The sequence below is a fragment of the Molothrus ater genome, chromosome 7, assembly GCF_012460135.2.
Source record: "Molothrus ater isolate BHLD 08-10-18 breed brown headed cowbird chromosome 7, BPBGC_Mater_1.1, whole genome shotgun sequence".
Taxonomy (NCBI): domain Eukaryota; kingdom Metazoa; phylum Chordata; class Aves; order Passeriformes; family Icteridae; genus Molothrus; species Molothrus ater.
The window spans coordinates 19,125,418-19,153,410 of NC_050484.2; the positions used below are offsets into that span (position 1 = coordinate 19,125,418).

The following is a 27,993-nucleotide window of genomic DNA, read 5'->3' on the forward strand; positions in this document are numbered from 1 at the left end:
ATGGCCATGACATCCGTTCCCTGAATATCCAGTGGCTGCGCTCACAGATCGGCGTTGTTGAGCAGGAGCCAGTGCTCTTTGCCACCACAATTGCAGAGAACATTCGCTACGGCCGGGACGAGGCTACCATGGAGGACATCATCCAAGCAGCCAAGCAGGCCAATGCTTACAATTTCATCATGGACTTACCACAGGTATGCTATGCCTTGGAAAGTGTTTGGCAGAATTTGGTAAGAAAAAAGAATCTTTTTGTCCTTTTGTCCCTCCTAGCCTGCAGCAATGTGTGCTCAAGTGGAAGGACATAAGATTAATTCAGATAGGAGGAAACCGCCTTTCCTTTGATCACAGTCATTTACGTCTTATGCCATGTATGCCATGAAGTTACAAAAGCAAACAACCCCCCCCCCCCCCACCTCCCCCACCCCAAAATACAACCCTGAAAAGAATTAATTCCTCAGGAATCATTTACACAACATTCAATATTATGGGAATAATCATAGCATGGTTTAAAAATTTGTATTTTTCATGTTTTGGAGATCTGTTTCTATTCAGGCCAAAAGCAATGTGGAGCTCAGCCTCTCACTAGCCAGCATTTGTTACTTCACCTGTCTGTACTGATGCTCACAACCTCACCTCCTTGTACGAGCTCTGTAAACCAGCTGGAGGCTCCTTTTTCTCCAGTTTCTTCCCTAATGATGACAGGGCTTCAATCATTCATCCTTACAAAGCCCAAATTGGGAAGTATGGAGCTCTCTACTTTTCTAGAATGTTATTTTGTCAAGTAGCTTCTGAAATGACATGTTACAACAGTGAATGTTTGACATGATTCAAGTACCCTTAGCTAATATTAGTACATTCTCTTTATCCTCCATCTATGCATTTCAAGGCTTCCAGGAAACTATTTACTGAAAGGCTGTTCAAAGGCCCCTATTTATTTCATGGAAATGGAAGAATAAAAAAGCTTTAGCTCTAAGTGAATATAATGATCCTGTCTCTCAATATGCCAGGTTTTGTGTGTTAATTCTCTACCTGAACCCAATGCTGCCAGAGTATGGTATCCGTGAATCACAGACAGTGTTCATGAGTCACAGGTCATCAGCAGACAAGGCCAGGAAAAGTTTGCTTGTCTGTCATCTGATGGAGAGTGGGTGGGTGATTCCTCTCCATTTCAGTTTCTGCTGATATAGCTGTTTCAAGCTGAACCAGAACATCTCACCTTTTTAAGTGCATACTTTTGGTATGGGGTTGAAAACCTGATTCAGGCAAAATGATCTTGTACATTATCAGGAAAGTTATTTCACCTGTTGCTCTTTGAATCTGCTGCACTAACAATGTTTTTGTTTCAAGTCTACTCCAAGGACAAATCTGAGACATTTCCCCACCACCTTCACCAATCTTAACAGGCTTTTTGCTTGTCTCTTTAACTTTTTTTCTTCACACAGAAATTTGACACTCATGTTGGAGAGGGTGGAAGCCAGATGAGTGGAGGTCAAAAACAGAGGATAGCTATTGCTCGAGCTTTGGTGCGAAACCCCAAAATCCTGCTCCTGGATATGGCTACGTCAGCACTGGATAATGAAAGTGAAGCAATTGTCCAAGAAGCGCTTCATAAGGTTTGCTATAGTATAGCAAAAATCAGACTCGAAAGGGCAGAAATTATTTATAATGCGCTCTGCAGAGGGTGCTCCTGGATTGTAACAAATCAGTCAAAAGCATTTCTTAATAACTGTTTTATAAGTACAAGTAGAAACTTAGTATTATGGACTGAGAATAATTTTTACTTACCTTGGGACATCAACAGAAACCTATAGCTCCCTTTGCCCAGAAACAGATGCTTCTCTGCGGGCTGTGGATGGAGCTAAAGTTAAAGTGGGCTGAAGGACCCACTAGAAGGACGCCAGTTATTTTGACGAGCCTTTAGATTGCAGAGCTCATTGGCAGCATTTCAGGCTGCTCTGCTGGGAGTGGCGCTGTTGTTGTCTCCCCCAGGCTCGGCTCGGCCGCACGGCGATCTCCATCGCTCACCGCCTGTCAACCATCAAAGCTGCCGACGTCATCGTCGGCTTTGAGCACGGCAGGGCTGTAGAGAGAGGCACTCACGAGGAACTCTTGCAGAGGAAAGGGGTTTATTTCATGTTGGTGACCTTACAAAGCAAAGGAGACACAGCACCTAACAGAGAAGAAACACAAAGTAAGCATTTGTTTTCTTGTATAAAATCCCACAGAATGCAGAGTTGTTTTTTTTGTTTGTTTGGTTGGGGTTTTTTGTTTTTTTTTTTTTACCTTTTGTGAGGGCTAATAGCTGCTTTTTTTTTTTTCTTCTCCTTTTATGGCTGATTTTTATAATTCATAGAATTAATACACTGACAGCCCTGGCCAAAGTGGTTTTGCTGCATACGCACTGAAAGACCTTCCTAATATAAGTCTGCCCTGAAACATTAGTTCTGACCTGAAATATCCATCATTTTATAACTTCACTGAGTGCCAAAAGTCCTGTTCTGCTGCATTTGGGATTCAGGCACATTACAGACTATGCTGAAATCATCCTATGTATTTTGCTAGAGGCAGATTTGAATTAAAGCTTCTGGAAATTGAGGTTCAATAGAATGATCCGTTATATTTTTGTGAAGCATGCATTGGATATTATTATCTTGAAATAAGAGAGCAATTGCAGAGTTAAAATAGGTAAAAATGCTTTAGCAGTCACATCTGAAGTGAGACAGTCCTTGGGCTAATATTCAGTTAACTTCATTATGTCAAATACAAATATAAAACTTGTGAAACATGTAGGTTGAGTAGCAAGGTTATAATACACCCCTTTCCTTATAAAAAGTATTCCATTTATGACTTGGAGGCTATGCACTTTTTTGCAGAACCACAGTGTATTTAGGTTGTATTCAATTTTGGCACTAAGTTCAGAGCTCTCTATACTGTATTTTGCAGCAGCAGAGAATAATGTGGTTGAGCCAAATCTTGAGAATGTTCAGTCATTCAGCAGGGGAAGCTATCAGGCCAGTTTGCGGTGAGTCTTAAAAATGGTTGTAAATCTCAATGTTTCCAGACTACTCTCAATGTTTCTACTTCATCCCACTATTCCAAAATCCTAATAAATAACTTTTCTGTGTGCTATGTAAAAGAGGGTTGAAGGGCTGTGAGCATTTTACTGAGATAGAGTTCTCTTGCAAAGAGATAGCTTGAGTAATAATGTTACTGATTGAAATCCATGGATAAATAGCAAGGCTCCTAATTTTGGTCCTTTCTGTCCGTAGTACCTTGTCTCCAATTTTGATCTACTCTGTTAATGTTCTGGGTTTGATATTACTAACATACAGCCTTAGTTGTAATATCTGATGCACTTTTTGTCCAGTTGTTTGAAAAATAACTTGCTGTGCAATTACTGGAGAAATCAATGCAATCCACAAGCACATTTTTATTATGGCTTCTACTTGATGAAAGTTAAAGCATTTTACAGCCAGACTTTTTGTAGCTAGACACTTACTATTTCTTCCAGGCCAGCCTATGTCAGGCATGTGCAAATGAATACATCTCCTACATTGCAGAGTTATGTTTGGTCAGAGAGAGAGGTACTTTGTTTCAGCTTCCTGTTTTGCTGGACTGAATTACTGGTAGTGGTGATTTGACTTGGTGTCTTAATAACTTGTGCAAATGTACTAGGACACACCCCTGTTTTACTTAACAAATACACAGTACATGGTCCATCTAAGACAATGTCTGAGTGATGTGAGTGGAATATGATTTTGAAAAGTATTTGTCCCAGTTGGTGAGAGATTTTCTTCCCAAGAAGTTGAGAGAACATTTTCAAGAAAGAAAAAGTCTGTGGGATTCCTATGAATTGCTTCAGTGCATTCTGATTTAATTGACATGAAAACTGCACCTGCTTTGCAAGCAGTTGTTGTTTTTACTAAGCTATACAGAGCAGGCCATTTCTGTTCTCTTTGCAGAGCTTCACTCCGGCAGCGCTCAAGATCCCAGCTCTCTAACGTGGTCCCTGACCCTCCACTGTCTATTGGAGGAGACCATGCAGAGTCTAACTATCTTGCCCCTTCTTATGAAGAAGATGATGGAAAAGCAAAAAAGGTCAGGTCCAATAGTTTGTTATGAAATTTTCAACTGAATAGGTTATATTACTCATTAATGATCACCTCTACCTTAAGAGTTCTTGGCAGGTACATCTTGGCTTGATCCTTTTCTCTCCTTAAACAAAACCACAGCTTCAATTCTTATCTCTGTGTAAACCCTAGGCTGCATTTTGATGGCTGTTTTGATTATTGGTCCATATAAAATTTCTAGCAGAGAAATTTTGCTATTTGCTCTCTACCTGTTGGTAAATATGGTGTAGATTTAGTTGAAAAACATACATTCCTAAAAATTGAATTAAAGGACAAAAAGCAAAATGCTCAGTGGGTGAAATGTAATTAATGGGCCCTCAGTGATATAAATGGCACTGCTTCTTGTTCAGTGAAGAATAAATTCACTTTCATCTAAAAATCATCTGGAGACTTGAGCAGAGAGACACCCTCACTGCAACCTAAGCCAAAATCCTTTCACTTCAGTATCCTCATGCAATCAACTGGCATGGAAAATAAAGGCCAGCATGCCTTAAAATGACACAGAATATGTAGGAATTTGCACTGTGGGTTTCCAAAGTGCCTCTGAAGCTCCCTGCATCAATCTGCATGGCCGCAGTTGTTCAGTACAGAGAGCAGCAGATAGAAGTTACCCTTCTTGCTATTGCCAAGCCTATTCTGTGGATAAATAGAGGGCTTGAGTGCTATCACTCTGACACCAGCTCAGAAAAAAGAGAAAATACAAGATGTTTCCACCCACTCCTCCCTGCATATTTCCAAAAGATAGGTCTTCACAGTGTCTTTTTTGTCTGGCTGTTTCCAGTCATATGAATTGAGGGAGATGAGTAGGGCTGAGCACACAAAGTGTTACAAAAATTCTGTACAAATCAAACTGAAGGATAAATTATTATTTGATGATGAATATTCCCTTTCTGGGCATAATTATGGGAATTCAGCATATAGTCTGAGGATGTTTCACAGAAGGGAGGCATAATTACCATGTAAAAAGCCTGAATCCAGCTATCACTCTGAAATCTCTCTTGTTTTAATGATATCACATACCTGTTAATTTGATGCAGTCTGATCAGTGTGGTCACTCACAATACTTTAAAATAGTATTTAAGAGATTGAATGAGTGACAGATAAAGCTGCTTGTGAGGAGGGAATTTAAATTTTGGCACTGGGTATTTCATCACACCTTGTCTAGAGACAGCTGAAAAAGGGAATAGCCTGAGTTTCAGTGGCAGAAAATCTCAAACTGGTTGTAAATAATCTCTGCAGCTGGAACAATTAGAGCTGCAAAAGATCTGAATCTCTCTCTTTTCCCCCAGGCATGATAAAGTTTGTTGTTTATTTAAGTGTTTTTTAAACTTGACTTATTAGGTCCACAAAAGAGGTCCAGACAGCATCCTCCTGTCCATTTGCCCCTCCTGTCCAAAGCTAGAGCAGCTGTTTGGTCCACTAGTTTAACAAACTAGGCTTACTATTTTATCTCACTGTCAAAGGGAGAGAATCACTGATGGAATACATTCACTTCAGAAATCCAACCTGTTTTTTTTAGGAATCTGTTGTGGAGGAAGATGCCAAGCCTGTACCATTTACCAGAATTTTGAAATACAATGCCTCTGAATGGCCATACCTGGTGCTTGGATCTCTGGCAGCAGCTGTGAATGGAGCCGTCAATCCACTCTATGCTTTGTTATTCAGTCAGATTCTTGGGGTATGTTATGGGAACATTTTAAAGTGTATTTTAGCTCTGCAACAGAGGAGAGTGAATATATGATGCTCAACTTGACATGTTTTGGCAAATCTTTAGATCTCATAATGAAAATGGGGTTAACCTTCTTGCCTATAAACAATTATTCAGTAGATATTTATATCACTGTCATCAAACTATCATTAGAGCTCTTTGAAGGAGCAAGCTTATCAGCATTTGTCATGTGTTCTTCATTATCTCTTTTGTTCATTTTCCAGGAACTGTTGGGAATGGGTTTCTATACTTGCATACAGTTTATTTTAGATGAGACAAAAAATACCTCACATGCAGGTACAGTGGAGAGAGACACATGCAAAGGTCATTCTCTGCAGAATTTTCTTATACAGACTTGGAAAGCCTTTGAGAAAGCTTTGGATCATATCTAAAAAATACTTCACTTTTTTGTTTACATATTTCAGGCACATTTTTGCTGCCTGCTCTCTGCAGAATGCCTAGGGAGAGGTAGGTAATTGTACCTGGGTCCACAGCCACCAGCAACAAGTAGGCCTGCATCAATAGCTTTGGAAGCAGGAAGTAGGAATATGCTTTAAACTTTAACATTCACTAAAAGATACAACATTATCAAAATCCGCTACCACCACCTCTCTTGAAACATGTCAAGTTCAATGAGTGTTTATTTCTTCAAAAACTTGTGGTGATAGACAAAAGGGTGCATCCCCTTTTGTGTAAAAGCTTTCTGGGGAAATGCTTTTCTGGGGAAAGGCTTCAGGCAGCCTCCACTTCCCCAAGCTGGTGGGGAAGTGGAGGCTGCCTGAAGATATTCAGTACTGCTCTGACTGGTGCCTAGGAAAGTGTCCTGAATTTTCAAGAATTAGGCTAGAGAAATCCCATCTGTTCAAGCTGTATCTTATTAAGTAAACAACACGTTCACTGGGAACAAAATGGGAATGCCACGGGTTTTTTGTGGTTTTGCTACCCATCTGATGTGCTTCTCACTCACTTGCTGAGGTCATGGTAGGTACACATGAGTGCAAAAATATATGCCCTAAAAGGTAGACAGATGTTGGAGGTCAAAAACCTTACAGGCAGGAAAAAGCAAATGAAAAGGTAGACAGATGTTGGAGGTCAAAAACCTTACAGGCAGGAAAAAGCAAATGAATGAATGAATGACCCAGCATTTGAGCTCCTGATAGAAAAGGATTCTAAGAGTAGTGCCAACAATCTGTCAAAAAAAAAAGATTGACCTTTTGATGTTTGGTTTTTTGGGAGTATTGTTTTGGCTTAGACATTTCTCAGTGGGAAGTTGCTTAGAACTTTGAATCACATTTACTTGCAGTTTTGCATTTAAGTAAGATCCTGTGAGCAGGAGAAAAAAGGATGTTCCAGGCCCTGTTGATCCACTTAATATTTCTGCCCAAAATCCTTGGCCTGTAGGCATAGGTGTGCCACCTCCAAACACTTTTTAAGTGTCCAGACCTCATGTCAAGGACTGTGGCTTTCACTAGACAGCAGGTGAGACACTGCTATACACATTCCACTGTGAATCTTTGATTCCTTTGGAGAGGAGTTTTCTAGACCTTGGGAGGTCTGGGGCTAATGATGCTAAATACCTTCACTGCCAAGGATTAATTCCTTCTTTTGAAGGCCTCAGTCGATCAAAGGAGAGAGGCTGCAAAAAAAGCAAGCCATAATGAACATGAGGGATAATATCTGTGATATCCAATATCTGTGTTTTATTATTGTGTTTTATTATTCATAAATATAAAATATTTCTGCCTGGTGCCAAAGCAGTCAGGTAGATGGAATATACATCTGCTTTCAGATCTGCCCAAATATCTGCAATGTTGTTGTGTCAGACATGTGGGCTTGTACTCTGGGACAAATATGCTGGGGAAGTGAGGGTAAAATCCCCACAGCTATGAAGTGAAAGGATAAATTTAGCTAAGTCTGCCCTCAAAGTTTTCAGAAATAAGTCCCAAAAAGTCCATGAAGAACTAGATAATACTGTGTATATACCTTTTGAACAATGTTTTCAGTAGTTTCTTTTACTGATGCTTTGGTTCTTCCTGTGGAATTGTCTCAGAATATGGATCCTTTCCAGTGAAACTCAACTGAAAGGTGTGCTCTTACTCGTATTGGGCATGGAGTCCCATGGCTCCAGATGAAAGACAGTCCACACTAAAACTGCTGAGACTTATATGATCTGAAAATGGACACCTCAGCAACAAATCTTTCTTTTTAATACTGCTGATATTGTCCATGCTGCATGCTGCCATGTTATTTTTTTAATAAAGAGCACAGATTAAAAACATAAGTAGCCATGTTAGGATAGCTGCAGAATGGGATGGTTTGATTTTACAGGACAGATTTTACTGTTGTTTTGTTGCTATGCTGTTTATTACATTGCTATTTTCTTGTTATCATTATTTACAGTGGGGGGTGAGTGGTTAATTATAACCAGGGATAGGCCACAAATAGGAGTAGTGAGTGCAGACACCAAGCATACTGAACTCGTTGGTTAACAGGAGTAAAACCCATTATGTTTTAATCCAGGCTCACCTTAGGAAAAATAAAGAATCCGACCTTTGCAGGGGGTGAGGGAGAGCTCTGTGTTCTGGCTTTGGTTGCAGGATGGGTTTCTGCACTTGGCAATCAAGTACATATGTCACACAGAGCAAAACTGACATTTCTATTAATTTTTTTTTTCAAAGACCTTCTCCATTCTTGATGAAGAAAACCAAAAAAACCAGATCAATGGTGTCTGTGTGCTCTTTGTCTTAGTCGGAGTTCTCTCATTTTTCACACAGTTTCTCCAGGTAATAGTCCAATTTAGCAATACATATTTTTGGTTTTGCTCCCTTTCTTGGTGTGTGTCTCTCTCTGCACAGTCTGTTTTTATTCTCATGTACCCCAGGGATACACCTTTGCCAAGTCTGGTGAGCTGCTTACAAGACGGTTAAGGAAAATTGGTTTCCAGGCCATGCTTGGACAAGACATTGGTTGGTTTGATGACCGGAAGAACAGCCCTGGGGCTTTGACTACCAGGCTTGCAACAGATGCCTCACAGGTCCAAGGGGTAAGACCTGGCACCTTATTTTTTTTATGTTTTCCTGTAGACACTGACTGAAGGCTTATTTTGGCATGTGGTTCACAGAAATTAGCTGCCATGCAACCAGCCAGATCAGTGTAGGTCAGTTCTTAGTAAGCCAATTCAGCTATTTCTATTAATAGACTGCCACTTTGGAACCAATACTAGTATATGGTATACCCTAAAAGTACAAAAAAGAACACAAAAATCAATAAAATACCAACCAACAACGGAATGAGAAGGAACACCCAGTGCAGAAGTTTGATTTTCTTTTTTTTCTGGAGATGAATTAGCTTTTTGTCACAATGTTAAAGGGTTTATTTTAAAAACATCTCAAAATAGTACGTTATTGACAGTCGTTAATAACCATGTTTTCCTGTTTTCAGCATGGTATTGTGCATTTTGTGGCAATTTTGATTTAAACTGACAACCCACTTGAAAAACCAATCTGCAGTAGTGGCTGTTGCTCCAGTTGGGAATCCTGCATCCTGCAGTTTCAGTGTCTGGGAAAGTGACACACCAGCTGCATGCATTGTGTTCCTTAGTGGCTGAGGGTTAAATCATGCTGAGCTATATATGTTCCCTATCTGAACTGATCCTTAGGTAGAAGTGAGTCAGATGCCCCATTTTGCGGGGCTGCAGTGCAAGCAATTTTCTAGAAACAAGGAAGGAGACGTAGAGATTTCTTTTGTTGCAAAAATTGTCATGTTTCAGCTTGACTGAAGATTTTAAGTTAGTTTTAAAAAACTTTTAATGGGGGGTTTTAGAGAAGAGGTTTCCAAAAGCCCTGATCAGCAGCAATTTCTACAGAATCAGGGAAACCTGCTGGAAACCTCACAGGGTGTCTTAATAGAAATAAACAAACTGGTAAAACTCTGACTAAACATTTAATGTCCTAAGGGACATCTTTGTTTGAAGCACAACAGTGAGGCACAGCCATCCAAGCCACAGCTTGCAGGGGGTGAGGGAGACCAGAGCTACCTGTGCAGCAGTGCCCTGCACCTTTCACTGCCTAACACAGACCTTGCTGCAGGTCAGAGGACGAGGAGATGATGAGCATTTTGTGCTGCCAAGTTCGTACTCTGCAAATGAGTCTGACTGAAAAATCATCAAGGATATCAAACGTACATTTTTATTCTAATACATAGCAATATAGTTCCTATTTAGAGTGCTTTTTACTGCTATGAAAGAAAACTAATTTTGAGTAAATAAGTCTATTAGAAAGAATAGCATTGTTGAAGTACATAAGGAGCAGACAAATTCAATAAAGATGATGTCAAAGCTGTATTTAACTTTTTTCCTTAATAAAGGAATAGGCAGAAATACAACTTCGTTTCATCCCTTTTCAGTGAAGTCGCTTACTGATTTTAGCACTGCTCAGGCTTTGTTGTTAATAGCTGAGCTATAAAATGGTCCTGCTGATTATTTAAATCTACATAGATAAATGTAGAAGCTAAACAATGTATTCAGATGAGTTATTCTCCAGGGAACCAAGGCAACAGATTTCAATAATTACATTATCTTTCTCACAAACAGTAGAAACAATCTTCTGAATTCTCAATGGAAAATTTGGTGGATCAAAGGAATATTGGACATTTGCAGTCCTGCTCTTCATCCAAATAACTGGAAACAGTATATCCAGACTGGCTGAACTCCAGTGCAGTCTAGCTGTTAGTGTCTTATGTTATTTTAATTTACAGTTTTCTAAAGTTTTATCGGAAGATTTGTTTAAATTGTTTTTGAAGTACATATCAATGATGTCTGTTTCTTTTCTTCAAAGGCAACTGGATCGCAGATAGGAATGATTGTCAACTCCTTTACGAACATTGGGGTGGCCATGGTCATTGCCTTCTACTTCAGCTGGAAACTGAGTTTGGTAATAATGTGCTTCCTGCCATTTTTGGCTTTATCTGGAGCTGTGCAGGCTAAAATGCTGACAGGATTTGCCTCGCAGGACAAGAAAGCACTGGAAGCTACTGGACGGGTAATGCTGTTTAAAGACTAATTTATATTCACAGTCACATGTAGATGAAAAATCAGTCCTTAGGGATCATCAGTAATTCAAATGTCATGAAACTGGCAATGGTTTGTGAATAAGTTGCAATATTTCAGCTTGTTAAACCATTGAAACAGCATTGGGAACTCCCTAACTGCAAAAGCACTTGCTGCATGGAATGTGATTGACCTTGCAAAAGTTCTTGGACTGAAGTGGCAGACACAGATCTCTCAGCAGTCTGGTTCACCTTTGTTGGGTTTTATTTAAACTCCCATTTGCTGATGGCCAGTGATTAAGCTGTCCTCAGAAAGCAGTGATAGCTGTTCACCTAGAAATGCTTGCACCTGAGAATCTGGCACTGAACCACGAATCAGTCTGTGGATTTTAAAAAGGACAGTTGTTCCTTTGGTGGGTCGTAGCAGCTTAAGAATTAAGCTCTTAGCCCTTTCCATCTTAAGAATTAGGACCTGACCAATTGCCCACACCCAGAATAATTAATTATTTACAAAAGTCTTAAATAAAATACTTCTTGACAAGGAGAGAAACTTCACTAATCAGTCAAGGCAAACAGCTCTTACATAGAACAACCCAGAGGCTATGATGAAGTCATATTTTAAGCAATGCTTCAGCAGTTTTGGTGACGATTGATTGTTTCTGGTGTTATTTTCTAATTTATTTGCCAGCACTGCATCCAAATGCAAAAAACACTGAATTCTTCCAAAGCAATTGCTCATGAGCCATGCTAAACATGGAAAACGTCTGCACAATCCAATTCACAATACCTATTATCTGCTCCTTCACATTGAGTGATAATGCAAGACTTTGACTCTCAATTTTGGCCAGAAAAAAAACAAACCCTGAAACTGGATTTCTGATTGTCTACATTCAGATCTTTTCCTACATGCTGAAAACATTCATAAGCTATAATACCACACTTGCCTCCCAAAGGAATGTGTTACATTATGAATCTACTATCAAAGTCCGAGCAAACAACAGCATTTTAATACAATTTCTTAGTAAAATTACTTGAGATTAAAAGGGTGAAATTAGGACCAAACAAGCTATCAATTTACTTCTGTAGGTGAAATTGTGGTACTCTTTTGTTGGGATATAAACCCAAATTCTGACTGGCAATAAATTATAATATGAAGCCTACAACTAATACAAGTCCCACACAAGTTTCTGTGGTGATTACCTCATAATTTCCTGTGTTGCATTTTCATATGTGCATAGGCAAGCATTTGCTTACTCTTTGCCTATGTACAAGGTAAAAATCTTGGAAATTTTGTCACTGAAGATTCATATGTTCTATCTCATCAGCCTTTTGGACATCAGCAGGAGGGAGGGTGAGCAGGTGAGGAAACTTATTAAATTCAAGTGGATTCAATTTATGAAATGGAAGTTGAGGATGCTATTCCTTTTAACTCTTTCTTTGACTATTGCTAAAAGTAACAGAAAACAATTGAAATAAACATATTTAATTAATAAATCCATGCAACCAAAGAAGTTCCTAAAACAATTTTTCCTTTTGTGGGTGTCACATTTATTCACATTATGTAAAATAAGTCACAAGCGAGAGCATGTGCCTGATTCCCTAAAAGTGCTTACAGTAACAGCTCCAGTGGAGCAGGCAGAGCATTGCTCTCGAGGAAATCAATAGGAAATTGCTTATAGGAAAAGTTCTCTTTAGGCTGTATGATGTTTGGGCCAGTCTGTATCATGTCTGAATGAATTTACATATTGCATCAGTGTCCTGAGTTCATGAAAGAATTATGCACTTGTGAGACCAGACTCTACATTTCCAAGTAAAAATTAGGAGCTTTTACCCATTTTTTTTCCCCTCTTCCAGATTGCCAGTGAAGCTCTCTCTAACATCAGAACAGTAGCTGGGATAGGAAAAGAGAAGATGTTTATTGAGAATTTTGAGAAGCACCTGGATATGCCCTACAAAGCTGCAATCAAAAAAGCACACGTGTACGGAGTCTGCTTTGGCTTTGCCCAGAGCATTGTGTTCATTGCTAACTCTGTCTCTTACCGCTACGGGGGATTTCTCGTTGATGCTGAAGGGCTCCATTACAGCTTTGTGTTCAGGTGAGAGCCTGCTCAGAGCCACAAAGAGGTCTCTGAAAGTTCTGGACTCGGTGTGGTGTTCAGTTTCCTGATGGCTTCCCAAGAATGACCATTTCCCCCTTCTCCACAGGGTGATCTCTGCAATTGTCACCAGTGGAACTGCGTTGGGAAGAGCTTCTTCCTACACCCCAAACTATGCCAAAGCCAAAACATCTGCTGCACGCTTTTTTCAACTGGTTGATCGGCATCCTAAAATAAGTGTTTACAGTGAAAAAGGGGAAAAATGGGTAAGAATGGAGATGTGTAATTTGTGATGTCAGTCAGCTCACTACAGGCATGGATTTTGCACTAGTGATTTAGGAGTCAATGAGGATCAATGCTTTACAAGAAGGTTATGCTGATTGTAAAAGTTTTGTTTGTCTTTGTTGTCTTTTGAAGCAAGCTCTGTACTAGACATAGAGTAGTATAAAGTCAGCCATTAGGAATTTGTCAGTGTAAAACTACTGTAAATTGGAATGGAACTGATTTTTATGACTCACAGAACAGCAAGTTCTTATTTCCTGCTTTACAGTTCATGGCAAATCTTACTATTGCTGATTATGATGGAGGTTTTTCCATTTACATCAAACTGGTGGCGGGTGTTCATAAGGAGGCAAAGAACTGTTGAGTCAGACAAAATGAAAATGCTCAGTTTCTGGTGAATTGGAAAGTCAGACCCAGAAAATTGAAATGATTTATTTTATACACAGTGTCTATATTAAAATGAAAAACGTGCCCATTGGCAAGGCAATGCCATTTCCAAGTTATGCCTCTGACCAGTGCCATGCAGGGAAGAATAAGCAGAGAAACAGTGTTATCACTAATTGCTTCACCCCTAGGACAGCTACTCCAGTATGGTTTTCTCTCTTTTCCTGAGATAATTTCATAAGTACAAATGTCAAATTTTAAGCAAAAGATGCAAGAATGGATCTGAGGAAGAGTTGTCTTGTACTTTACAATTCAGGGTTGAGCTCAAGCTCACTGCAACATCTTTCTCATTTTTCTTTTCACCAGGATGATTTCAAGGGAAGCATTGAATTTCTTAACTGTAAATTCACATACCCTTCTCGGCCTGATATTCAGGTCCTGAAAGGACTCTCTATATCTGTTAAACCTGGACAGACTTTGGCATTTGTTGGAAGTAGTGGCTGTGGTAAGAGCACCAGTGTGCAACTTCTGGAGCGTTTCTATGACCCTGAGAAAGGAAGTGTGGTAAGCAAAGAAAATGTGGTTTTTGTCCTCTGGTTTTCAGCAGTGCTCCAAGGGCCTTCTGCCTGTGTCCTACTGTGCAGCCTAGCAGTGGTTGCTCATAATGTGCAGTTTGAGGTTTCCTCTCCTTCTCAAAAGGACACATGTGGACTGTTCGACAGTTCCCAAGTATTATCTCAGACATATTCAGAAAAGATAAGAGAACAACCTGCCTCAGGTGCAGTCTTATGCATTAGGTAGGCTGTAGGCATTTGTCTTGGTAGCTTCTGTATGAAACATACAAATGTGTGCTGTGAATTGTGAGAGCACAAGCAAAATCAAGTCTGAATGGAGCAACAAAGAGCCTGGAACTTGCCTAGATTTAACTTCCAGTTATTCAATTACTGATACCTTAGAAAGCTTTTTTATGTTTTCCTAATGTAAATATTTACCTATCTAGATTGATTTATCTTTCTCAGGAAAAAATCTGTGTGGTGATCACTATGTCAGGAGGACAATAAAGCATGTGCCTAAGTTTAAGCAATTAAATAGTTCACTAGGACTTCTGTTGAGCAAGGTCTAGTGTATTTTGTGGTATGGATCAAAGCCATATCACAAAATACACATCATGCACAAAGGAATCAGAGACAAGCAATTCAACCACTTTAAATCAGCTGTGTTTGTGTTTTAATGATATGGTTAAATCACTTATTTTGCTATAAACTATTTGGGTGTTGCAAGCTGCTGTTTTGTAATGATGCTTCAAGTTTTATTCCATTTCCTCATAGTTAATAGATGGACATGACTCTAAGAACGTAAATGTGCAGTTTCTTAGATCAAAAATCGGAATAGTGTCACAGGAGCCTGTGCTATTTGACTGCAGCATCGCTGATAATATCAAATACGGCAGTAACACAAAAGAAGCAACGATGGAAAAAGTCATAGAAGCAGCCCAGAAGGCTCAACTGCATGATTTTGTCATGTCTCTGCCTAACGTAAGTACCTGTGAGGCCTTGGCTGCTCAGTGTTCATTGCAGGAGTTGCTCTGAAACCAGTTGAAGTTGCTACATGCATGCACTTTTTATGTCCTTTTACAGCTGTGACAGTAGGAGCAAGAGGGTGCTGTGACCTTTTGTTGTGTTCCTTAGAGTTGGGTGTGAGTTATTACTGAATTCTTAGACAGTAGGCACATACATAAATCCTGTTCCCAGCTGTGGGAGATTTGCCTTGTGAGTAGGACGTGATGCTTGGACAAAAAATATTTGAAGCTGGTTGCTTATGTACACTTGAGCAGTATTTAAATGCACTGAAATAATATAAATATAAAAAGAACATATAGGGAATGGATACAATTTAGGGACCCAAACAAAGCACTTTTCTAGAAAGCCTTTAAATCACTTTCAGCCTCTTCTCCCAAATCTAGGGCAGGGAGAATTATTTTTGCCTCAGACAAATCAGCCAACATTTTGCTATCACATTTTCCTTCCAGGCTCATCATTGTGCTGCCTGGGCCTCAGGGCCATGTGCAGACAAAGAACAGCTTGGAAACCTCACCCCAAACATGTTTGCTGCTGTACATTATTTCTGAATTCCCAGCTTCTGCAAGTGGTCAGCAGTGGTCGACTTTCTTGCCTCTCTCCTGCTCTTTCTTTAGCTGTCTACTGGTGTGTTAAATTACACCTGAATAAAATAATCTCTTTGTGTATTTTTCAGAAATATGAAACTAATGTTGGGGCTCAGGGATCCCAGCTGTCTCGTGGGCAAAAGCAACGCATTGCCATAGCAAGGGCCATCATACGAGACCCTAAAATTTTATTACTGGATGAAGCTACATCTGCCTTAGACACAGAAAGTGAAAAGGTAAATGCGCAGTGATGATATCGATAAGGAAAAGTTAATGGCCTACAACATACATAGCTGGTCCATACCACTTTTTCTGTTCTATAGATATGGCAGCATACTCTGCTGCATGACTGCACATTATTCCAAATTGCGAATTCAGCACTTTCACCTTTAATGATCTTTCTGAGAAGTGCCTGCACTTCAGGTACAGCTGTAAGAAAAAGCAGCAAGCCCCAGGTGCTCTTAAACTTCTGAAAAGAGAGGCAGCACTTCTTCAGAAATGTCTGAATTGCCTGGATTTCAAAGCATTCAGTTGACATTTAGCATGGCAGCAGAGTAAAGACCTTCCTTTATTTCTACCTCTATGTTTAGCTGTCTCTTGTTTGTAATACTGGTAAACAGAAGTCATGACCTAGCTAAGCACATCAATATCGGAACCTCTGATTTAGTCCCACTGTCCCTTTTACAAGTGTTGCACAATATGGCTAATAAATCTGAAACAACTGGGTTCCTCCAGCTCTGAGCCCTGTTGTATTTGCACATTTTTATTCAGACACTTTGTCTGTTGCCTTTAGACTGTGCAGGCAGCGCTGGATAAAGCCAGAGAAGGGCGCACCTGCATCATCATTGCCCACCGCTTGTCCACCATCCAGAACGCTGACATCATTGCTGTGATGTCCCAAGGACTCATCATTGAAAGGGGCACTCATAATGAACTGATGGCCATGGAAGGAGCCTACTGGAAACTTGTTACTACTGGAGCCCCAATTAGCTGAATTACTGTGATTCTCAATTTGAAAGATTTCTGTAAGCAAATACTTTGTGGTAGGTATGTGTATGTTGGTGCTCCATTGTGCTACAGAGGGAGTGCTCTACAATACAGTGAGATCTGTGGAACCCTTAATGTATGTAGCTGTCTGCATGAGGCACACTTGGCCAGCACATGCAAGGCACTAAGCACAGGCTGATGCATTTAGGAAGTATCTTAGCCCACTGATAAGGGAAAAAAACCCTGAAACTGGGAAAGATCTTTCCTGGTGATTTGGGGAGTTGCCACTACCTGCAGTCAGACTGCACAGTCCTTTGATGCCTCACCTAGCAATCAAGGAAGACTCTGGTGTTCAGGAAACTGTCCTTTCTCTAGGTAAGCTGAATGAGTGAAAACAACCCTTCAAATGATGCTGTACATCTGAAGGGACCCAATCTGTGCTAACGTTTGGCCTGCAGACGATTTCAGCAGAGGCCTTTCCGGTGCATGCAGAAGCCCCACTCTTTCACCCACTGTACCACACACATCAGCTGTGCTGTTGGGGGAGGCTGGGCTTCCCTTGTGTGCACCTGCAGCACTGACACAGCTGTGCCCCTTCAACAAACCACTCAGTACTTACAAAGAAGGCAGCTCCACAAAAGTAAGGAAAGCAACCAAGGTAAGGAACAGAAGCTGGTGAGGATCATTTCTAGTCCACCACTCTCCAGCTAATACTCATCATTCTAATCAGCTATCAAAAAGATTTTTGAATAGGAATAAATGCCTTGGTTAAATTAATGTAAAATTCTATGGTTAATAATCAGTTATTTAAACCACTTCTACTGAAATGGTGATGGATATGTTCTTTTTTCAGAAGGTAATACAATCATGAGTGCAGGTGGGACAAATAGGCATAATTAGTTCTTTGTATTAAATACAGTTGATAACAGAGCAACAATATATTCATAAATTACAAAGGTCAGGAAGGAGCTTCTTTTGGTAGAAACCTGTATCTGTCACAGTTTATTGTAGCATCTGCTACAAGTTTCACTGAAATATGTTATTGGTTATTGTATGCAGCAGAACAGGCCTGTTTCCTTTAGTGACTAGGATCTTGGAGAAAAGCAGATAGAAAGAAAGTTTCAATATTTAAATATTGATTTTAAACAACAGAGTATTAACTGGAGGTCATTCTCCATGTCCTAAAATCTGCATCTGGGCTGGGTAGGGGGTGGGTAGGCAAGTTTCTACTCACTTTATAAGAAGTCACACCACTTCTTATAAAACACTGCAACAGTAGCAGTACTGTAAATAGAGCTGTAAGGGTAAAAATGTTATTAGGATACATCCCTTAATTCAGGTAGCAAAACCCAATTTCAACTTTTATACAACTCCATTAACAGAATCACTTCCACATAGCCTACTGAAATCACACAACCAGCACTGAAATGGCAATTTCTCTATGGAAGTCTGTATTTTAAACCTTAACTGAAAAGTAAAAGAAAAAGCTGCATTATTTGCTTTAATCTTTTTAACCTTTTTACATTTCAGAGCAATAAGTACTTTGATGGCTCAGGAAACTATTGACAGAGTGACTATCAATAACCTGCAGACATATGTATATGGTATTTAATTAATATTATTATTTAAGGACACAGAAAAATAATAACTCTTCATTAAAAATTACAATGACTATGTAAACTTACTTAATAATTCTTTTTCCTAAAGGGCAATACCTTTGTGACCCAAATTAAACCAATAAATTGTATTTTTTTACTGGCTCTTGTGCTCTAGCATTTCTTCTCTTACCCTTCAGCTAAGCACTGAGTATCTGGCAGCAGCCAGCAAGTACCATGTCTATGACAAGGGTTTGCTGTTCAGGACGGAGCTGCAGACAAGGCCAACTCCTGCCTGCACAGGAGCCTGCTGTCTCCCTGCAGGAGCACAGGGCCAGGGCCCAAGCTGGGTGATTGTGTTGCTGCTCTTCAGTGTAACGTTATCCTCTTTCCAGGCAACTGGGAAACAGAGAGCTAAATTTTGGGAAGGGTGCTACTCCAACAGATTCTTTGTCAGCGTTGGGAAACAGAGACTCTCACGTGATTAGAAGCCTCGAAATGTGATCCCTACCCATAACTCCCAGCTTCAAATTGCCACCAAATGCAAATGCTATTGTAAGAACCTTGGACAGCTGTGCATGAAGAATCTCCTACTGCTGGCTAGGAGGAGCCAGGAACAGAACAACAACTCAATCAACCTGCTACTGCTCTGCGATGGCTCTGTAGGTCCTCTCACATGGTAGGGAATAACAAAGCACACAGCAACTTGAACACAGCTGAAATTTTTGTCACAGCTGTCTTTGTTCTTCATTGTTTGTGTCTAGTCCCATGAACTTAGTGATTTTGGTTAAGGAGTCGCAATTATAGAAAAGAGTGGTTTCAGGTCAGCTGCTGTGGGAAGAAGTTCAGAGAACCATTAGAGAAGCTATCAGGAGATACACGAGGCAGAATACTCCTCAGACTTAAAAGCAGGTGATTAATATTCTTAAGTCATGGTAGTCTTACTAGGCTCTTAATTAAGGATGCCTGTTTCAGATTTGCTTCTATAATTTGTATCTTGTTCATTCCCAAAGGCCAACACCAAACTATTTACCTTGTTTACCCAATTAAATAAGATTCTTTCAATTACCTCCTACCTAATTGGAAGTCTAGAAGCAATATAATGTTTACATCCTCTAAGTCTTACTGCTTTCAGATCATATATATGCAGCCCTCATTACTCATACCAGGCATACTAAGGCTATATAATATATATATATATATATATATATAGACAGAGAGAGAGAGTTTTATGGGATGGTATCAGCAAAGTACTACTTAAAGATTGTGCACTGAAAGGGAATATACAACAATAGATGCCAAATAATGAATAAAATGGAAAGTACCCCTTTAGAAAATCCATTTTATATAGCAAACATATATTCAACATATTAGTTACTTGTGTGCTTAGTTAAACAAAGAATAGAAACTTGAAATGACAGTCTGCAACCATATTTTCATGATTTACACAACTGCTAACAGTGATTCAGGCTTGTGACTGTTGATCTGAGAGAATTAGCAGGGAATTAACTTTGCAATACAGGAGCATGAACAACATTCTTGAGGTCATATACTGAGATAGTTTCATTATTGACACCTTTTTTCATTTGGTGCTCTGTGTAGATGTACAGAAACCAAACATTTTTTACACCATATTTAAGCATTTTCCTATCAAAGTTGTGATCTGTATAATTCATGACTCATGTGACCCCTTCCAAAAAGTAAAAATGACAAAAACCACACAGTAATGCAAAAATATACTCTACAGAGTCCAATGGAAATAAACTTTTTTTTTCTCATCTGACTTAATCAGAAGCTGGTTTGCTCAGGAAGCTCAATAAATTAAATCTAAAGCCTTGTTTATAACTATGCTGGCCTTTTTCACAGTGCCTGGGTACAGCTGTACAGTAGGTGGTTTGATACTGTCACACCATTATGTAGCAGTATAACACACAGTATCTATTTATAAAAAAAATGAAACACTGAGTATCACTATGTACAGCTGATGCTTGAAGCATTATCTAGCTAGAGATGGACAGAACTAGAAGACCACCATATAGCTAAATAAAGATGGTTGGTTATACTTTAAAACTTCATTATGACCCAGAGTATTGAGCCATTTCTAACCATACTGCAGTGCGCTTGCAATATTTCTAGGAATAAAATCAGCAACTAATATGTCTCAGCTGCTTGAGTGTACTGATTTTGGATGTACTGGTTACTTACCAGGAGCACATCAAAGATGCAGTGGCATCCTCTTGGTTTAAATGAATTAGCAAAACTGCCTTTGCAGGGGGTTTTCAAACAGTTCACATCCATCCCCACATTGCTATCCATTTTGAAACTTTACCTAATTAAGTTTTTTTTCAGTTGTCCTCATTAACGAGTGGACACAGTACGGAACCAAGGCAACTACAGTGAGAGGCATAGCTGCACTCTTGCAAAAAGAGAGAATGTAGAACAAATACTCAGTATGAGTAGGTATCTTAACAAAATTATACAGCTGCAGGGTAGCTAAAGAAGCAGCTATACACAATATGCGGAAACTTATCTTGCAGCTATTTTTACCTTTGCAGCTCGTGATGAACATTTCAGAATTGATTCCAAGACCTAAACCAAAGAGTGCACCTAAATTCCTCACCAGTCCAGCAAATGGAGTTGTGTCAATGTTTATCCAGTCTGGGTTGGCACACCACTTCTTAGCCTTTGGAACAGACCATAGCAAGTCAATATCAAGAAGCTTGAGGGACAGATAAAAGCCAAGGGCAAAGAGGAAAAGAAACAAGTTTGTCTTGATGTACATTCTCAAGCTTGCTGTCTGAATAGCAGGGGTATGCTCAAACACTTCTGCCACAAGAATGCCTGTGGATTAGAAACTCAGTGTTACAAGGAACAACACACTTGTACTTTGAAAAGCATTTTTTACAGTGTCCCTATAGAATTTGACTTTTAAAGACAGAAGAATATATCTATGTAATAAATACCTACATGTGTGTCTATATATATTTATATATATATTTATACACACACATATACATACACAATTTACCCCTTTTGCAGTACATTACAAAACCTTTCCTCCCACTCAAAACTGCCACTTTGGAAAAAAAAACCCAAAAAACCCAAAACCAAGCACTACATGGTTTTGATGAGGCATACCTTAAGGCCTGACTGCATCTCCCAGATGACAACCTATCAAATATTAGATGTAAACTGGAACATTCCTTTTCCAAAAGAGTCCCTCACTCAAAGACTGGCTCCAGCAATGCAGAATTCAACACCAGTTCCCACACAGGCTTTGAGTGTTGAAGGAAAAGACACAGAACACACTTCTCTTGTACTCATTTTATCCTGGTTGTGAAGAGGGAAAGCTGTTAGCCAGGGCTGCCCAGGCTGCACTGCTTTCATGAAAGAGAACATGAGCAGGAAGCCCCTGCTCAAAGCACTGGTCACCCTCCTTAAAATCATATAGATACCAGAGATACTGCTTATAGTTTGCACTCCTTGAGTACCAATTTATAATATGCTTAAGTAACTCTGAAAAATGTATTTTAGCATCTTAAATCACCCAGGGGAGTTTGTCCTGCTATTTACAATTTTTTTCCATTTTGCCCCAGGTCTCTGTGTTTGTCCACATTGCACACATGCTATTTTGCACCTGGACACCATTTGAAGTGAGCCGAATATCTTCCTCCTGAGAGGAAAGGTCAGAGCCATGGAGGAGCAATTTCCTCTCTGATGTCGTCCACAGTTAAAGATCAGATGCAGGCAGTCCAAAGCAGTCACAGCCAGTCTGGGGCAGTGTGGACACAATACAGTCAGCATCAACTGGCATGTGGACAAGGGCTCACTCCTTCACTGTGAATTACACAGGCACCAGGCACATTCTACCTTACAAATTTTACCTTCGGACTAAAATCAAATCACTGATTTTCCAGAGAGTGGAGAGCATCACCAGGGCTGCAAGACAAGTCCAACTACTAAAAATCTCTTGTCTTCTCTCATATTTAAAAAAAAAAATTGCATATAGGTTAAAAAGGAAAGAAAAAATAGCAGCATTACCAGCAAATACTCCAAGAACAACTTGATGAGGGAAATGTGTTGCTATAAATACTCTTGAGATGCACACACTGATCTGGATAATCCAAAAAATACTCCAGAGGAATGACCATGTTAGTCTAAGAGGGAAAAGGAAGATGCTTAAAAATTAAAACAAGATATTTCATCTACTTATTTACCCCAAGACCCATCATGTAAGGCTCATGCTTTTACCAGCACACGTTTACTGAGTAGTTTAGAATCAGATAATTAAAAACTTGAAGTCAGTACTAAAATATTATCAAAAGCAGTTACAGGAATAGATCTCAGAAGTTTCAGGTCGAAGACACCTCTGTGGTTTAAGTGATGAAAGTCATCAATGGCAGATTAAATTAGGACTAATACTTTAAATATATCTCTCATCATGAAGTCATAACTATATGCAAAACTCAATTATTTCATGACAAAATTCACACAGCGTGAAAACAACCTTGCAGCCTTAGAAAGAACAGCCACCAAAGCAATTGCAGGACTTTCCCATAGAGCTGAGCAACATATTACAGTGAATTTTGTCAGCATTATGTGCACTTGCTTTAAAATGGGTGAAGGATAACCATCAAAGCAGTAAATTTATGTACTAACCAAAAAAATCCAACACATAATGACAATTATAGAATTAAAAATTTCTAGCACTGAAGATTCAGGACTGATTCATAGATATTGTATGCAATGTCTGTAATTGTATGCAATGTCTGTAAATAAATACCAGACTATACAAACAGATAAATCCTCTTAATATACTTCTTCTTCAGCTGAAGTAGACCATAATAAAGAGTTGTTGCTTTTTTCACAAAATAGACCAAACTGTGAATATTTGTTTAAATTAAGTCCACTAAAAACATAGCATATATTTTAAGAAATATCTGAATACAATGAATTGGAATCATGGAAAGACACTGACCTGTGAAGAGTAACAGCTGATTTATCTTTCCATCTAACTGTGTAGCTAAGTGCTGCTGTGACCATTACGTACCAAACACAGGATGATCCCATGGCATGTCCAGATGGGCTTCCTAGTAAAAACAAAAAGGAAATATTCAACTCAAGAATGAAGACTGTGACATCTGTCATACAGAAAATGTCTACTGGTAGTTACTCAGGCACCTAATAATTTACAAGGAAAATGGCTTACAAAGGCTGAAACTGCTTCTCAAAAGTTAATTTTTTCCATAAGAATTTTTCAGAAGGTTCATCTATAGGGAATCCATTATACTTGTCTGAAATAAAAAAGGTAATAGCTTACTCATTTTATATTGGTGTGAGTTGGAATCTTGATAGGAAATTTTCCCATTACTTGGGATTAAAAAATTTTAAAAAGCACCTAGGGCTGTCTTAGAGCTGTAGCATGGAAGTAAAAATTATGTATGAGGATCACATAAAAAAAAGTTTTGAGTGAGCCTCCCCATAATTAACAGGAGCAACAGAAATTTGGCTCTTTGTAACATTCTAAACTAAAGGGACCAGTAAAACTTTAGATAGCACTTCCAAGCTGCTTTTTATCTGCTTCTGCAATTACCATGGTGTTAACAATTGTGAGCTGTGTCTCATTAGCAATATTACAATGCAGGTAATTAACATTTTGAGTAGTTTTGTAATAATTTTAGAAATGCATCTGAAACACAGAAAAAAATATGTCTTTATGATTTACTTTGATTAATTTTATAAATTTTAAGGTGCTGTAAAATATCAACCAGCAGATTGTCAATGAAACTGGCACATGATATGACGCTCTAATTGCTGTACCCACAGGTACGGTACACAGTAGTCCACCTACAGCAGTCTATAATAGGGAACACTCTCTCATATAGAGAACAACAGTGATTTCTTTTTAGTCCAGGTATGTGTGTAATTTGTTTTAATTTAAAAAGTAAAATCTCAATTTTACTGGAAGCAATATGAAACCACAGAGAAGCTCCTGCAACTGTGAAAATCACAATAAAAGAAGGTACAATGACATGATGCAAGGGAAGTGATTCCTAAAATTACTCTGCAATTTCCTTTCTCATGTTCACCAGATTTACATTCAACAAATCAAAATAGGGAAAGAAAAAATTAGATCATTGGAATCTGTAAACCTGGGACCTTAACATCTTGGCTTTCTGTGGAGACAGAGAAGGGACAGGGTTATTTCACTATCAGAAGAAATAATTTGGGCTCAAGAATGTGTTATGAGCCAGCACTATCTAGTAGTGTGTAGAGTAAAAGAATATTTCAGTGAAGTAGCAAAGCAGAAACGTCTAGGCAGGACGAGCACAATGATTTTTAACTCCCTGCATTCATTTTTGCTATTCTGCTTGGCACTACATTTAGAGTCACTCTACCAGTTCTTTTGTTACTTTCCTATCAGATGTGCACTCCTAAACCTCACAATGGAACAAATGTCACTGATGAGGAAACAGTAATGTTGTATGTCAGCAATGGAAAAGCGTCTCTTTGTTGTCATCTAGGAAAATGCCATCTAGGAATAATATTTCTTAGCTTATCTGCAAATTACCTACTCAAAACAGCATAAATTCTACCCTAAGGTTTAGATTCTTAAAGTTTTACAAACATTAGAAAACAAATGGCTGCTGGGTTTTAGTTCAGTTAATTCCAGAAATGCAAACCAAATTCGGGTCCTGAACTGTTTGCCATGTAGTCATATGAACAGTTCCCTCAGCTTTCCCTTTTGCTGAGACATGGAGTTTGGGGTTCAGGCTATCCTAGCAGTATTTGGAGCTGCTTTTCTCATGTCTGTGGCTGCTTCTCTAATCTTTTAACATAAATTGCTATTTTAAAAGTATGTAAGCTTATATAATGATTTTGCACATTTAACACCTGCACTGACTGTGCCTCCTCTTGTTAATGAGAAACAGGTCAGTGACAAGTCTTAATGGTCCCGTGTAAGTCTGGAGGTGGGAAAAAATGTGGTCATTATAAGTGCAAGGAAGGAATCAGTATGACAGTTGTACCCACTGGATAGAAATAGGAATGACCTTTCAGAAAGACAGTAACAAGAGGAAACGCCTTCTGCTTCAATGAATCAAAATGAAACACACTGACTGTCTCCTGAGCCAGGGCTCGGATCTACACAGCACTGATTGGGCTCAGTTCTCAAGGCTTTTGAGAAGATCTGAAGGCTTCAATACTTTGTGTTAGGTATCAAATGAAGTAACTTAAAAGAGACTGCAGACATAAAGACCAGGCATCATTAAACCCTGCCTCATACAAGGGTTTAAGCTTCTTGCTCACAATTACAATGGGATGTAATGCAGAGTACTGTTAACAAAATACAGCTGTGCAAACTGTTTCAAAGCTTCCAGTGGCATCGACAAGATGCAAAGCATATAATTTCCACAGTTGGTATTTTCTTGCACAACAAATTAAACTAAATTCAGTTAGCTCAATGCAAGTTCATCTTATTGCACATATTAGGGTTGCACAAGTTCATTTAGCTTGATCAGTATTGCATTTGATTTCCACAGAGAAAATAATGAGACATAAAAGTGAAAATATATTAAAAAGGTACAATTCAAAAATAATTTTTCCCCTTATATTTGTACACATACTCCCACACACACATTCAGTGGCAGTGTCTGGTTCTGGTTCTTTTCCACTTGTGATACATTATGTAATCAATTGCTGAGACTATTGTTATTTGCACTGAATCATCTACTTAGTTTATGGGGTTTGAATATTTGTTGCAACAGCAAACAAGCCCTCAAACTCAACAGCCCTGGGATCTGACTTGGAACCCAATAAACAATGTATTTCACAAGTTTTGTGAAAATTTCTTTCCAATACCCCAGTTCATTCTAGTAGTAGTTATTTTTAAAGCAAGTCCCCGTCCCTTGCATCTTTTAAAGGAAAAGAAGGAAATACTGTTGTCATACAGCAAATACCTACCTATTGTATTTCTTCCTTTTCCTCTACTTGTTTTTGTGTGCTATTTTATGCATGAGCTCTGAGATTTCTGAATCATATAAGACCTTCCTAAGTGCCATTCTCTCCCCCTTGAAGCCGCTATCCCTATCAAATATACCAAGAAAATCTGCAACATTTCTTACCTGGTCCAGTTTCACATGTTATAGGAAACTGTTCAAGGCATGGGCTTGACTGATTAGGATAAATCATTGTTTCTTGCACCCACCAGTAAGGGCGATGGCCGAATAAAATCCTGAACCCAAAAAAAAAAAAAAAAAAAAAGGAAGAAATTAAATTAAAATATTTTAACATAAGAAGGCCTCAGCAAAGCATGATAAATAATCTTACAAATAATATGAAGAGCTATATTTGCAAAACTATTCTATAATAGTTCTACAGGTTCTTCTCATCTTATTACAAGGTTGTTTCAAACATATCTTCAATATCTTCATTGTGAATTCCTATTTTATAATTACCAGGGAAAAATCTACTAGTACATTATTCACAGAAAATTTTCTAAACTTGAGGTACATATAATAACTATTATTAAAAATACCAAATTTTTCTTACCATTTAAATATGAGGTTGAACCAGTCACCAATGACAGCCACCCATATCATTTTAGTACCAACCACTTGGTTGAGCTGAAACCAAAGAGGAAAATAAATTGAAAATATATTCCGAGGATCACCAACATGTGACATAAAATTAAGGAAATCCTGGTAAGCCCTGTAGTCCCTCTGTAAATGCTGAATGATAAGCACTCCATTGCTGTGAAGGAGATCCATCTTAATGGATTAAACTATACTTGAAATACAGTAAAGTTCCTTTAATCTTAAGTTTCTAGTGACAGAGAATGAGAATCATGGAGGGGAGCTATTAAAAAGTGAGAGAAGGTGATTGACGTTGCCTTTATATTATATTGGTGTGGTGTACCCAGCCATTCCTGAAACACGTGGCTCCAAATCTCTGGGAAAGCATACGAGTCTGCTAGCACTGGAAAGCTTTTTTGTTTGCAAATTTTAATTGTAGGAAGCTAAGTGAAGTACATGTTAGTACATGCTGAGCAGCAGCAAATTGTGGGGAAAGTTTTGTGGAAACAAAATGTGTGACTCGTGCAATCCTTTGTAGGAGCAGCTGGAACATGTTTGCCTAAACTTTTTCACAGTTCATTTCTCAGCAGGATGGACATCTTACTAATGTGTGTACTTCATTAAGTGTTGCCTGTGCAGAGGATAGAAAGAATACACAAATTACTGATCTTCACAGAACTGTCACTGAAGCTGTACATTTCACTTTGAAACAGAACTTGGCTGTTACTAATACTTTGCACAACGCATTTTTTCAGTCAGGGAAAATGCAACCAGCATCCCTATATCAACCATGCTGTCGAGCTCTAGATTTCTTTTTAAAGCAACAATATTCTTAAAATACTGAAAAACAATTGTTTCCTTCCTACAAGAGGCCCGTTAATCCAGGCCCAATGCAGACGATGCTCAGAGTCTGAGTCATCTTTCGGTACCACCATTCTTGGGCATTGCTTACACGGCACCAGTCCTGCTCCCTCTGCCAGGAGGAGCTGCAGCCCCCCCTTCTGCTGCCCAGCCTGGCAGAAATGAGA

At 39.0% G+C, this 27,993-nt stretch overlaps 3 protein-coding genes across 3 annotated transcripts in view; 1 reads left to right on the forward strand and 2 right to left on the reverse strand.

The window, feature by feature from the left end:
* DHRS9 (dehydrogenase/reductase 9) overlaps nt 1-5,824 on the reverse strand; it is a 37,633-nt gene extending 31,809 nt beyond the window's left edge. Inside the window, exons 1-2 of the mRNA XM_054515462.1 lie at nt 5,728-5,824; nt 1,786-2,170 (exon numbers count right to left, since the gene is read on the reverse strand). The gene's annotated coding sequence lies outside the window, so the exon portion shown is untranslated. The remainder of the gene's footprint in view (nt 1-1,785; nt 2,171-5,727) is intronic.
* ABCB11 (ATP binding cassette subfamily B member 11) lies at nt 1,939-18,557 on the forward strand. Its single transcript, XM_036387021.1, has 13 exons — nt 1,939-2,191; nt 2,944-3,022; nt 3,963-4,098; nt 5,650-5,808; nt 8,517-8,621; nt 8,720-8,881; nt 10,674-10,877; nt 12,739-12,980; nt 13,090-13,246; nt 14,013-14,210; nt 14,975-15,181; nt 15,900-16,046; nt 16,604-18,557. The coding sequence occupies exons 1-13, from the start codon at nt 2,134-2,136 to the stop codon at nt 16,802-16,804; spliced, it is 2,055 nt and encodes a 684-aa protein (XP_036242914.1). The 5' UTR covers nt 1,939-2,133; the 3' UTR covers nt 16,805-18,557.
* A 2,164-nt stretch (nt 18,558-20,721) lies between these two features.
* G6PC2 (glucose-6-phosphatase catalytic subunit 2) lies at nt 20,722-27,160 on the reverse strand. Its single transcript, XM_036387022.1, has 5 exons — nt 26,943-27,160; nt 26,516-26,625; nt 23,371-23,482; nt 22,434-22,549; nt 20,722-21,233 (listed from the first exon to the last, which is right to left on the reverse strand). Exons 1-5 carry the CDS (start codon nt 27,158-27,160, stop codon nt 20,722-20,724), a joined length of 1,068 nt encoding a protein of 355 aa, XP_036242915.1.
* Nucleotides 27,161-27,993: the final 833 nt, after the last annotated feature.

Bases quoted from the DNA above. Each gene is read 5' to 3' on its own strand.
- ABCB11 (XM_036387021.1), top strand. From the start codon at position 2,134: ATGTTGGTGACCTTACAAAGCAAAGGAGACACAGCACCTAACAGAGAA. The intron at 8,882-10,673 runs GTAAGACCTGGC...TTTTCTTCAAAG, and splicing joins ATGCCTCACAGGTCCAAGGG to GCAACTGGATCGCAGATAGG. The intron at 13,247-14,012 runs GTAAGAATGGAG...TCTTTTCACCAG, and splicing joins GTGAAAAAGGGGAAAAATGG to GATGATTTCAAGGGAAGCAT.
- G6PC2 (XM_036387022.1), bottom strand. From the start codon at position 27,160: ATGGATCTCCTTCACAGCAATGGAGTGCTTATCATTCAGCATTTACAG. The intron at 26,626-26,942 runs GTAAGAAAAATT...TTTTGGGTTCAG, and splicing joins TTCAACCTCATATTTAAATG to GATTTTATTCGGCCATCGCC. The intron at 23,483-26,515 runs GTAAGAAATGTT...TGTTTTTACTAG, and splicing joins AACATGTGAAACTGGACCAG to GAAGCCCATCTGGACATGCC.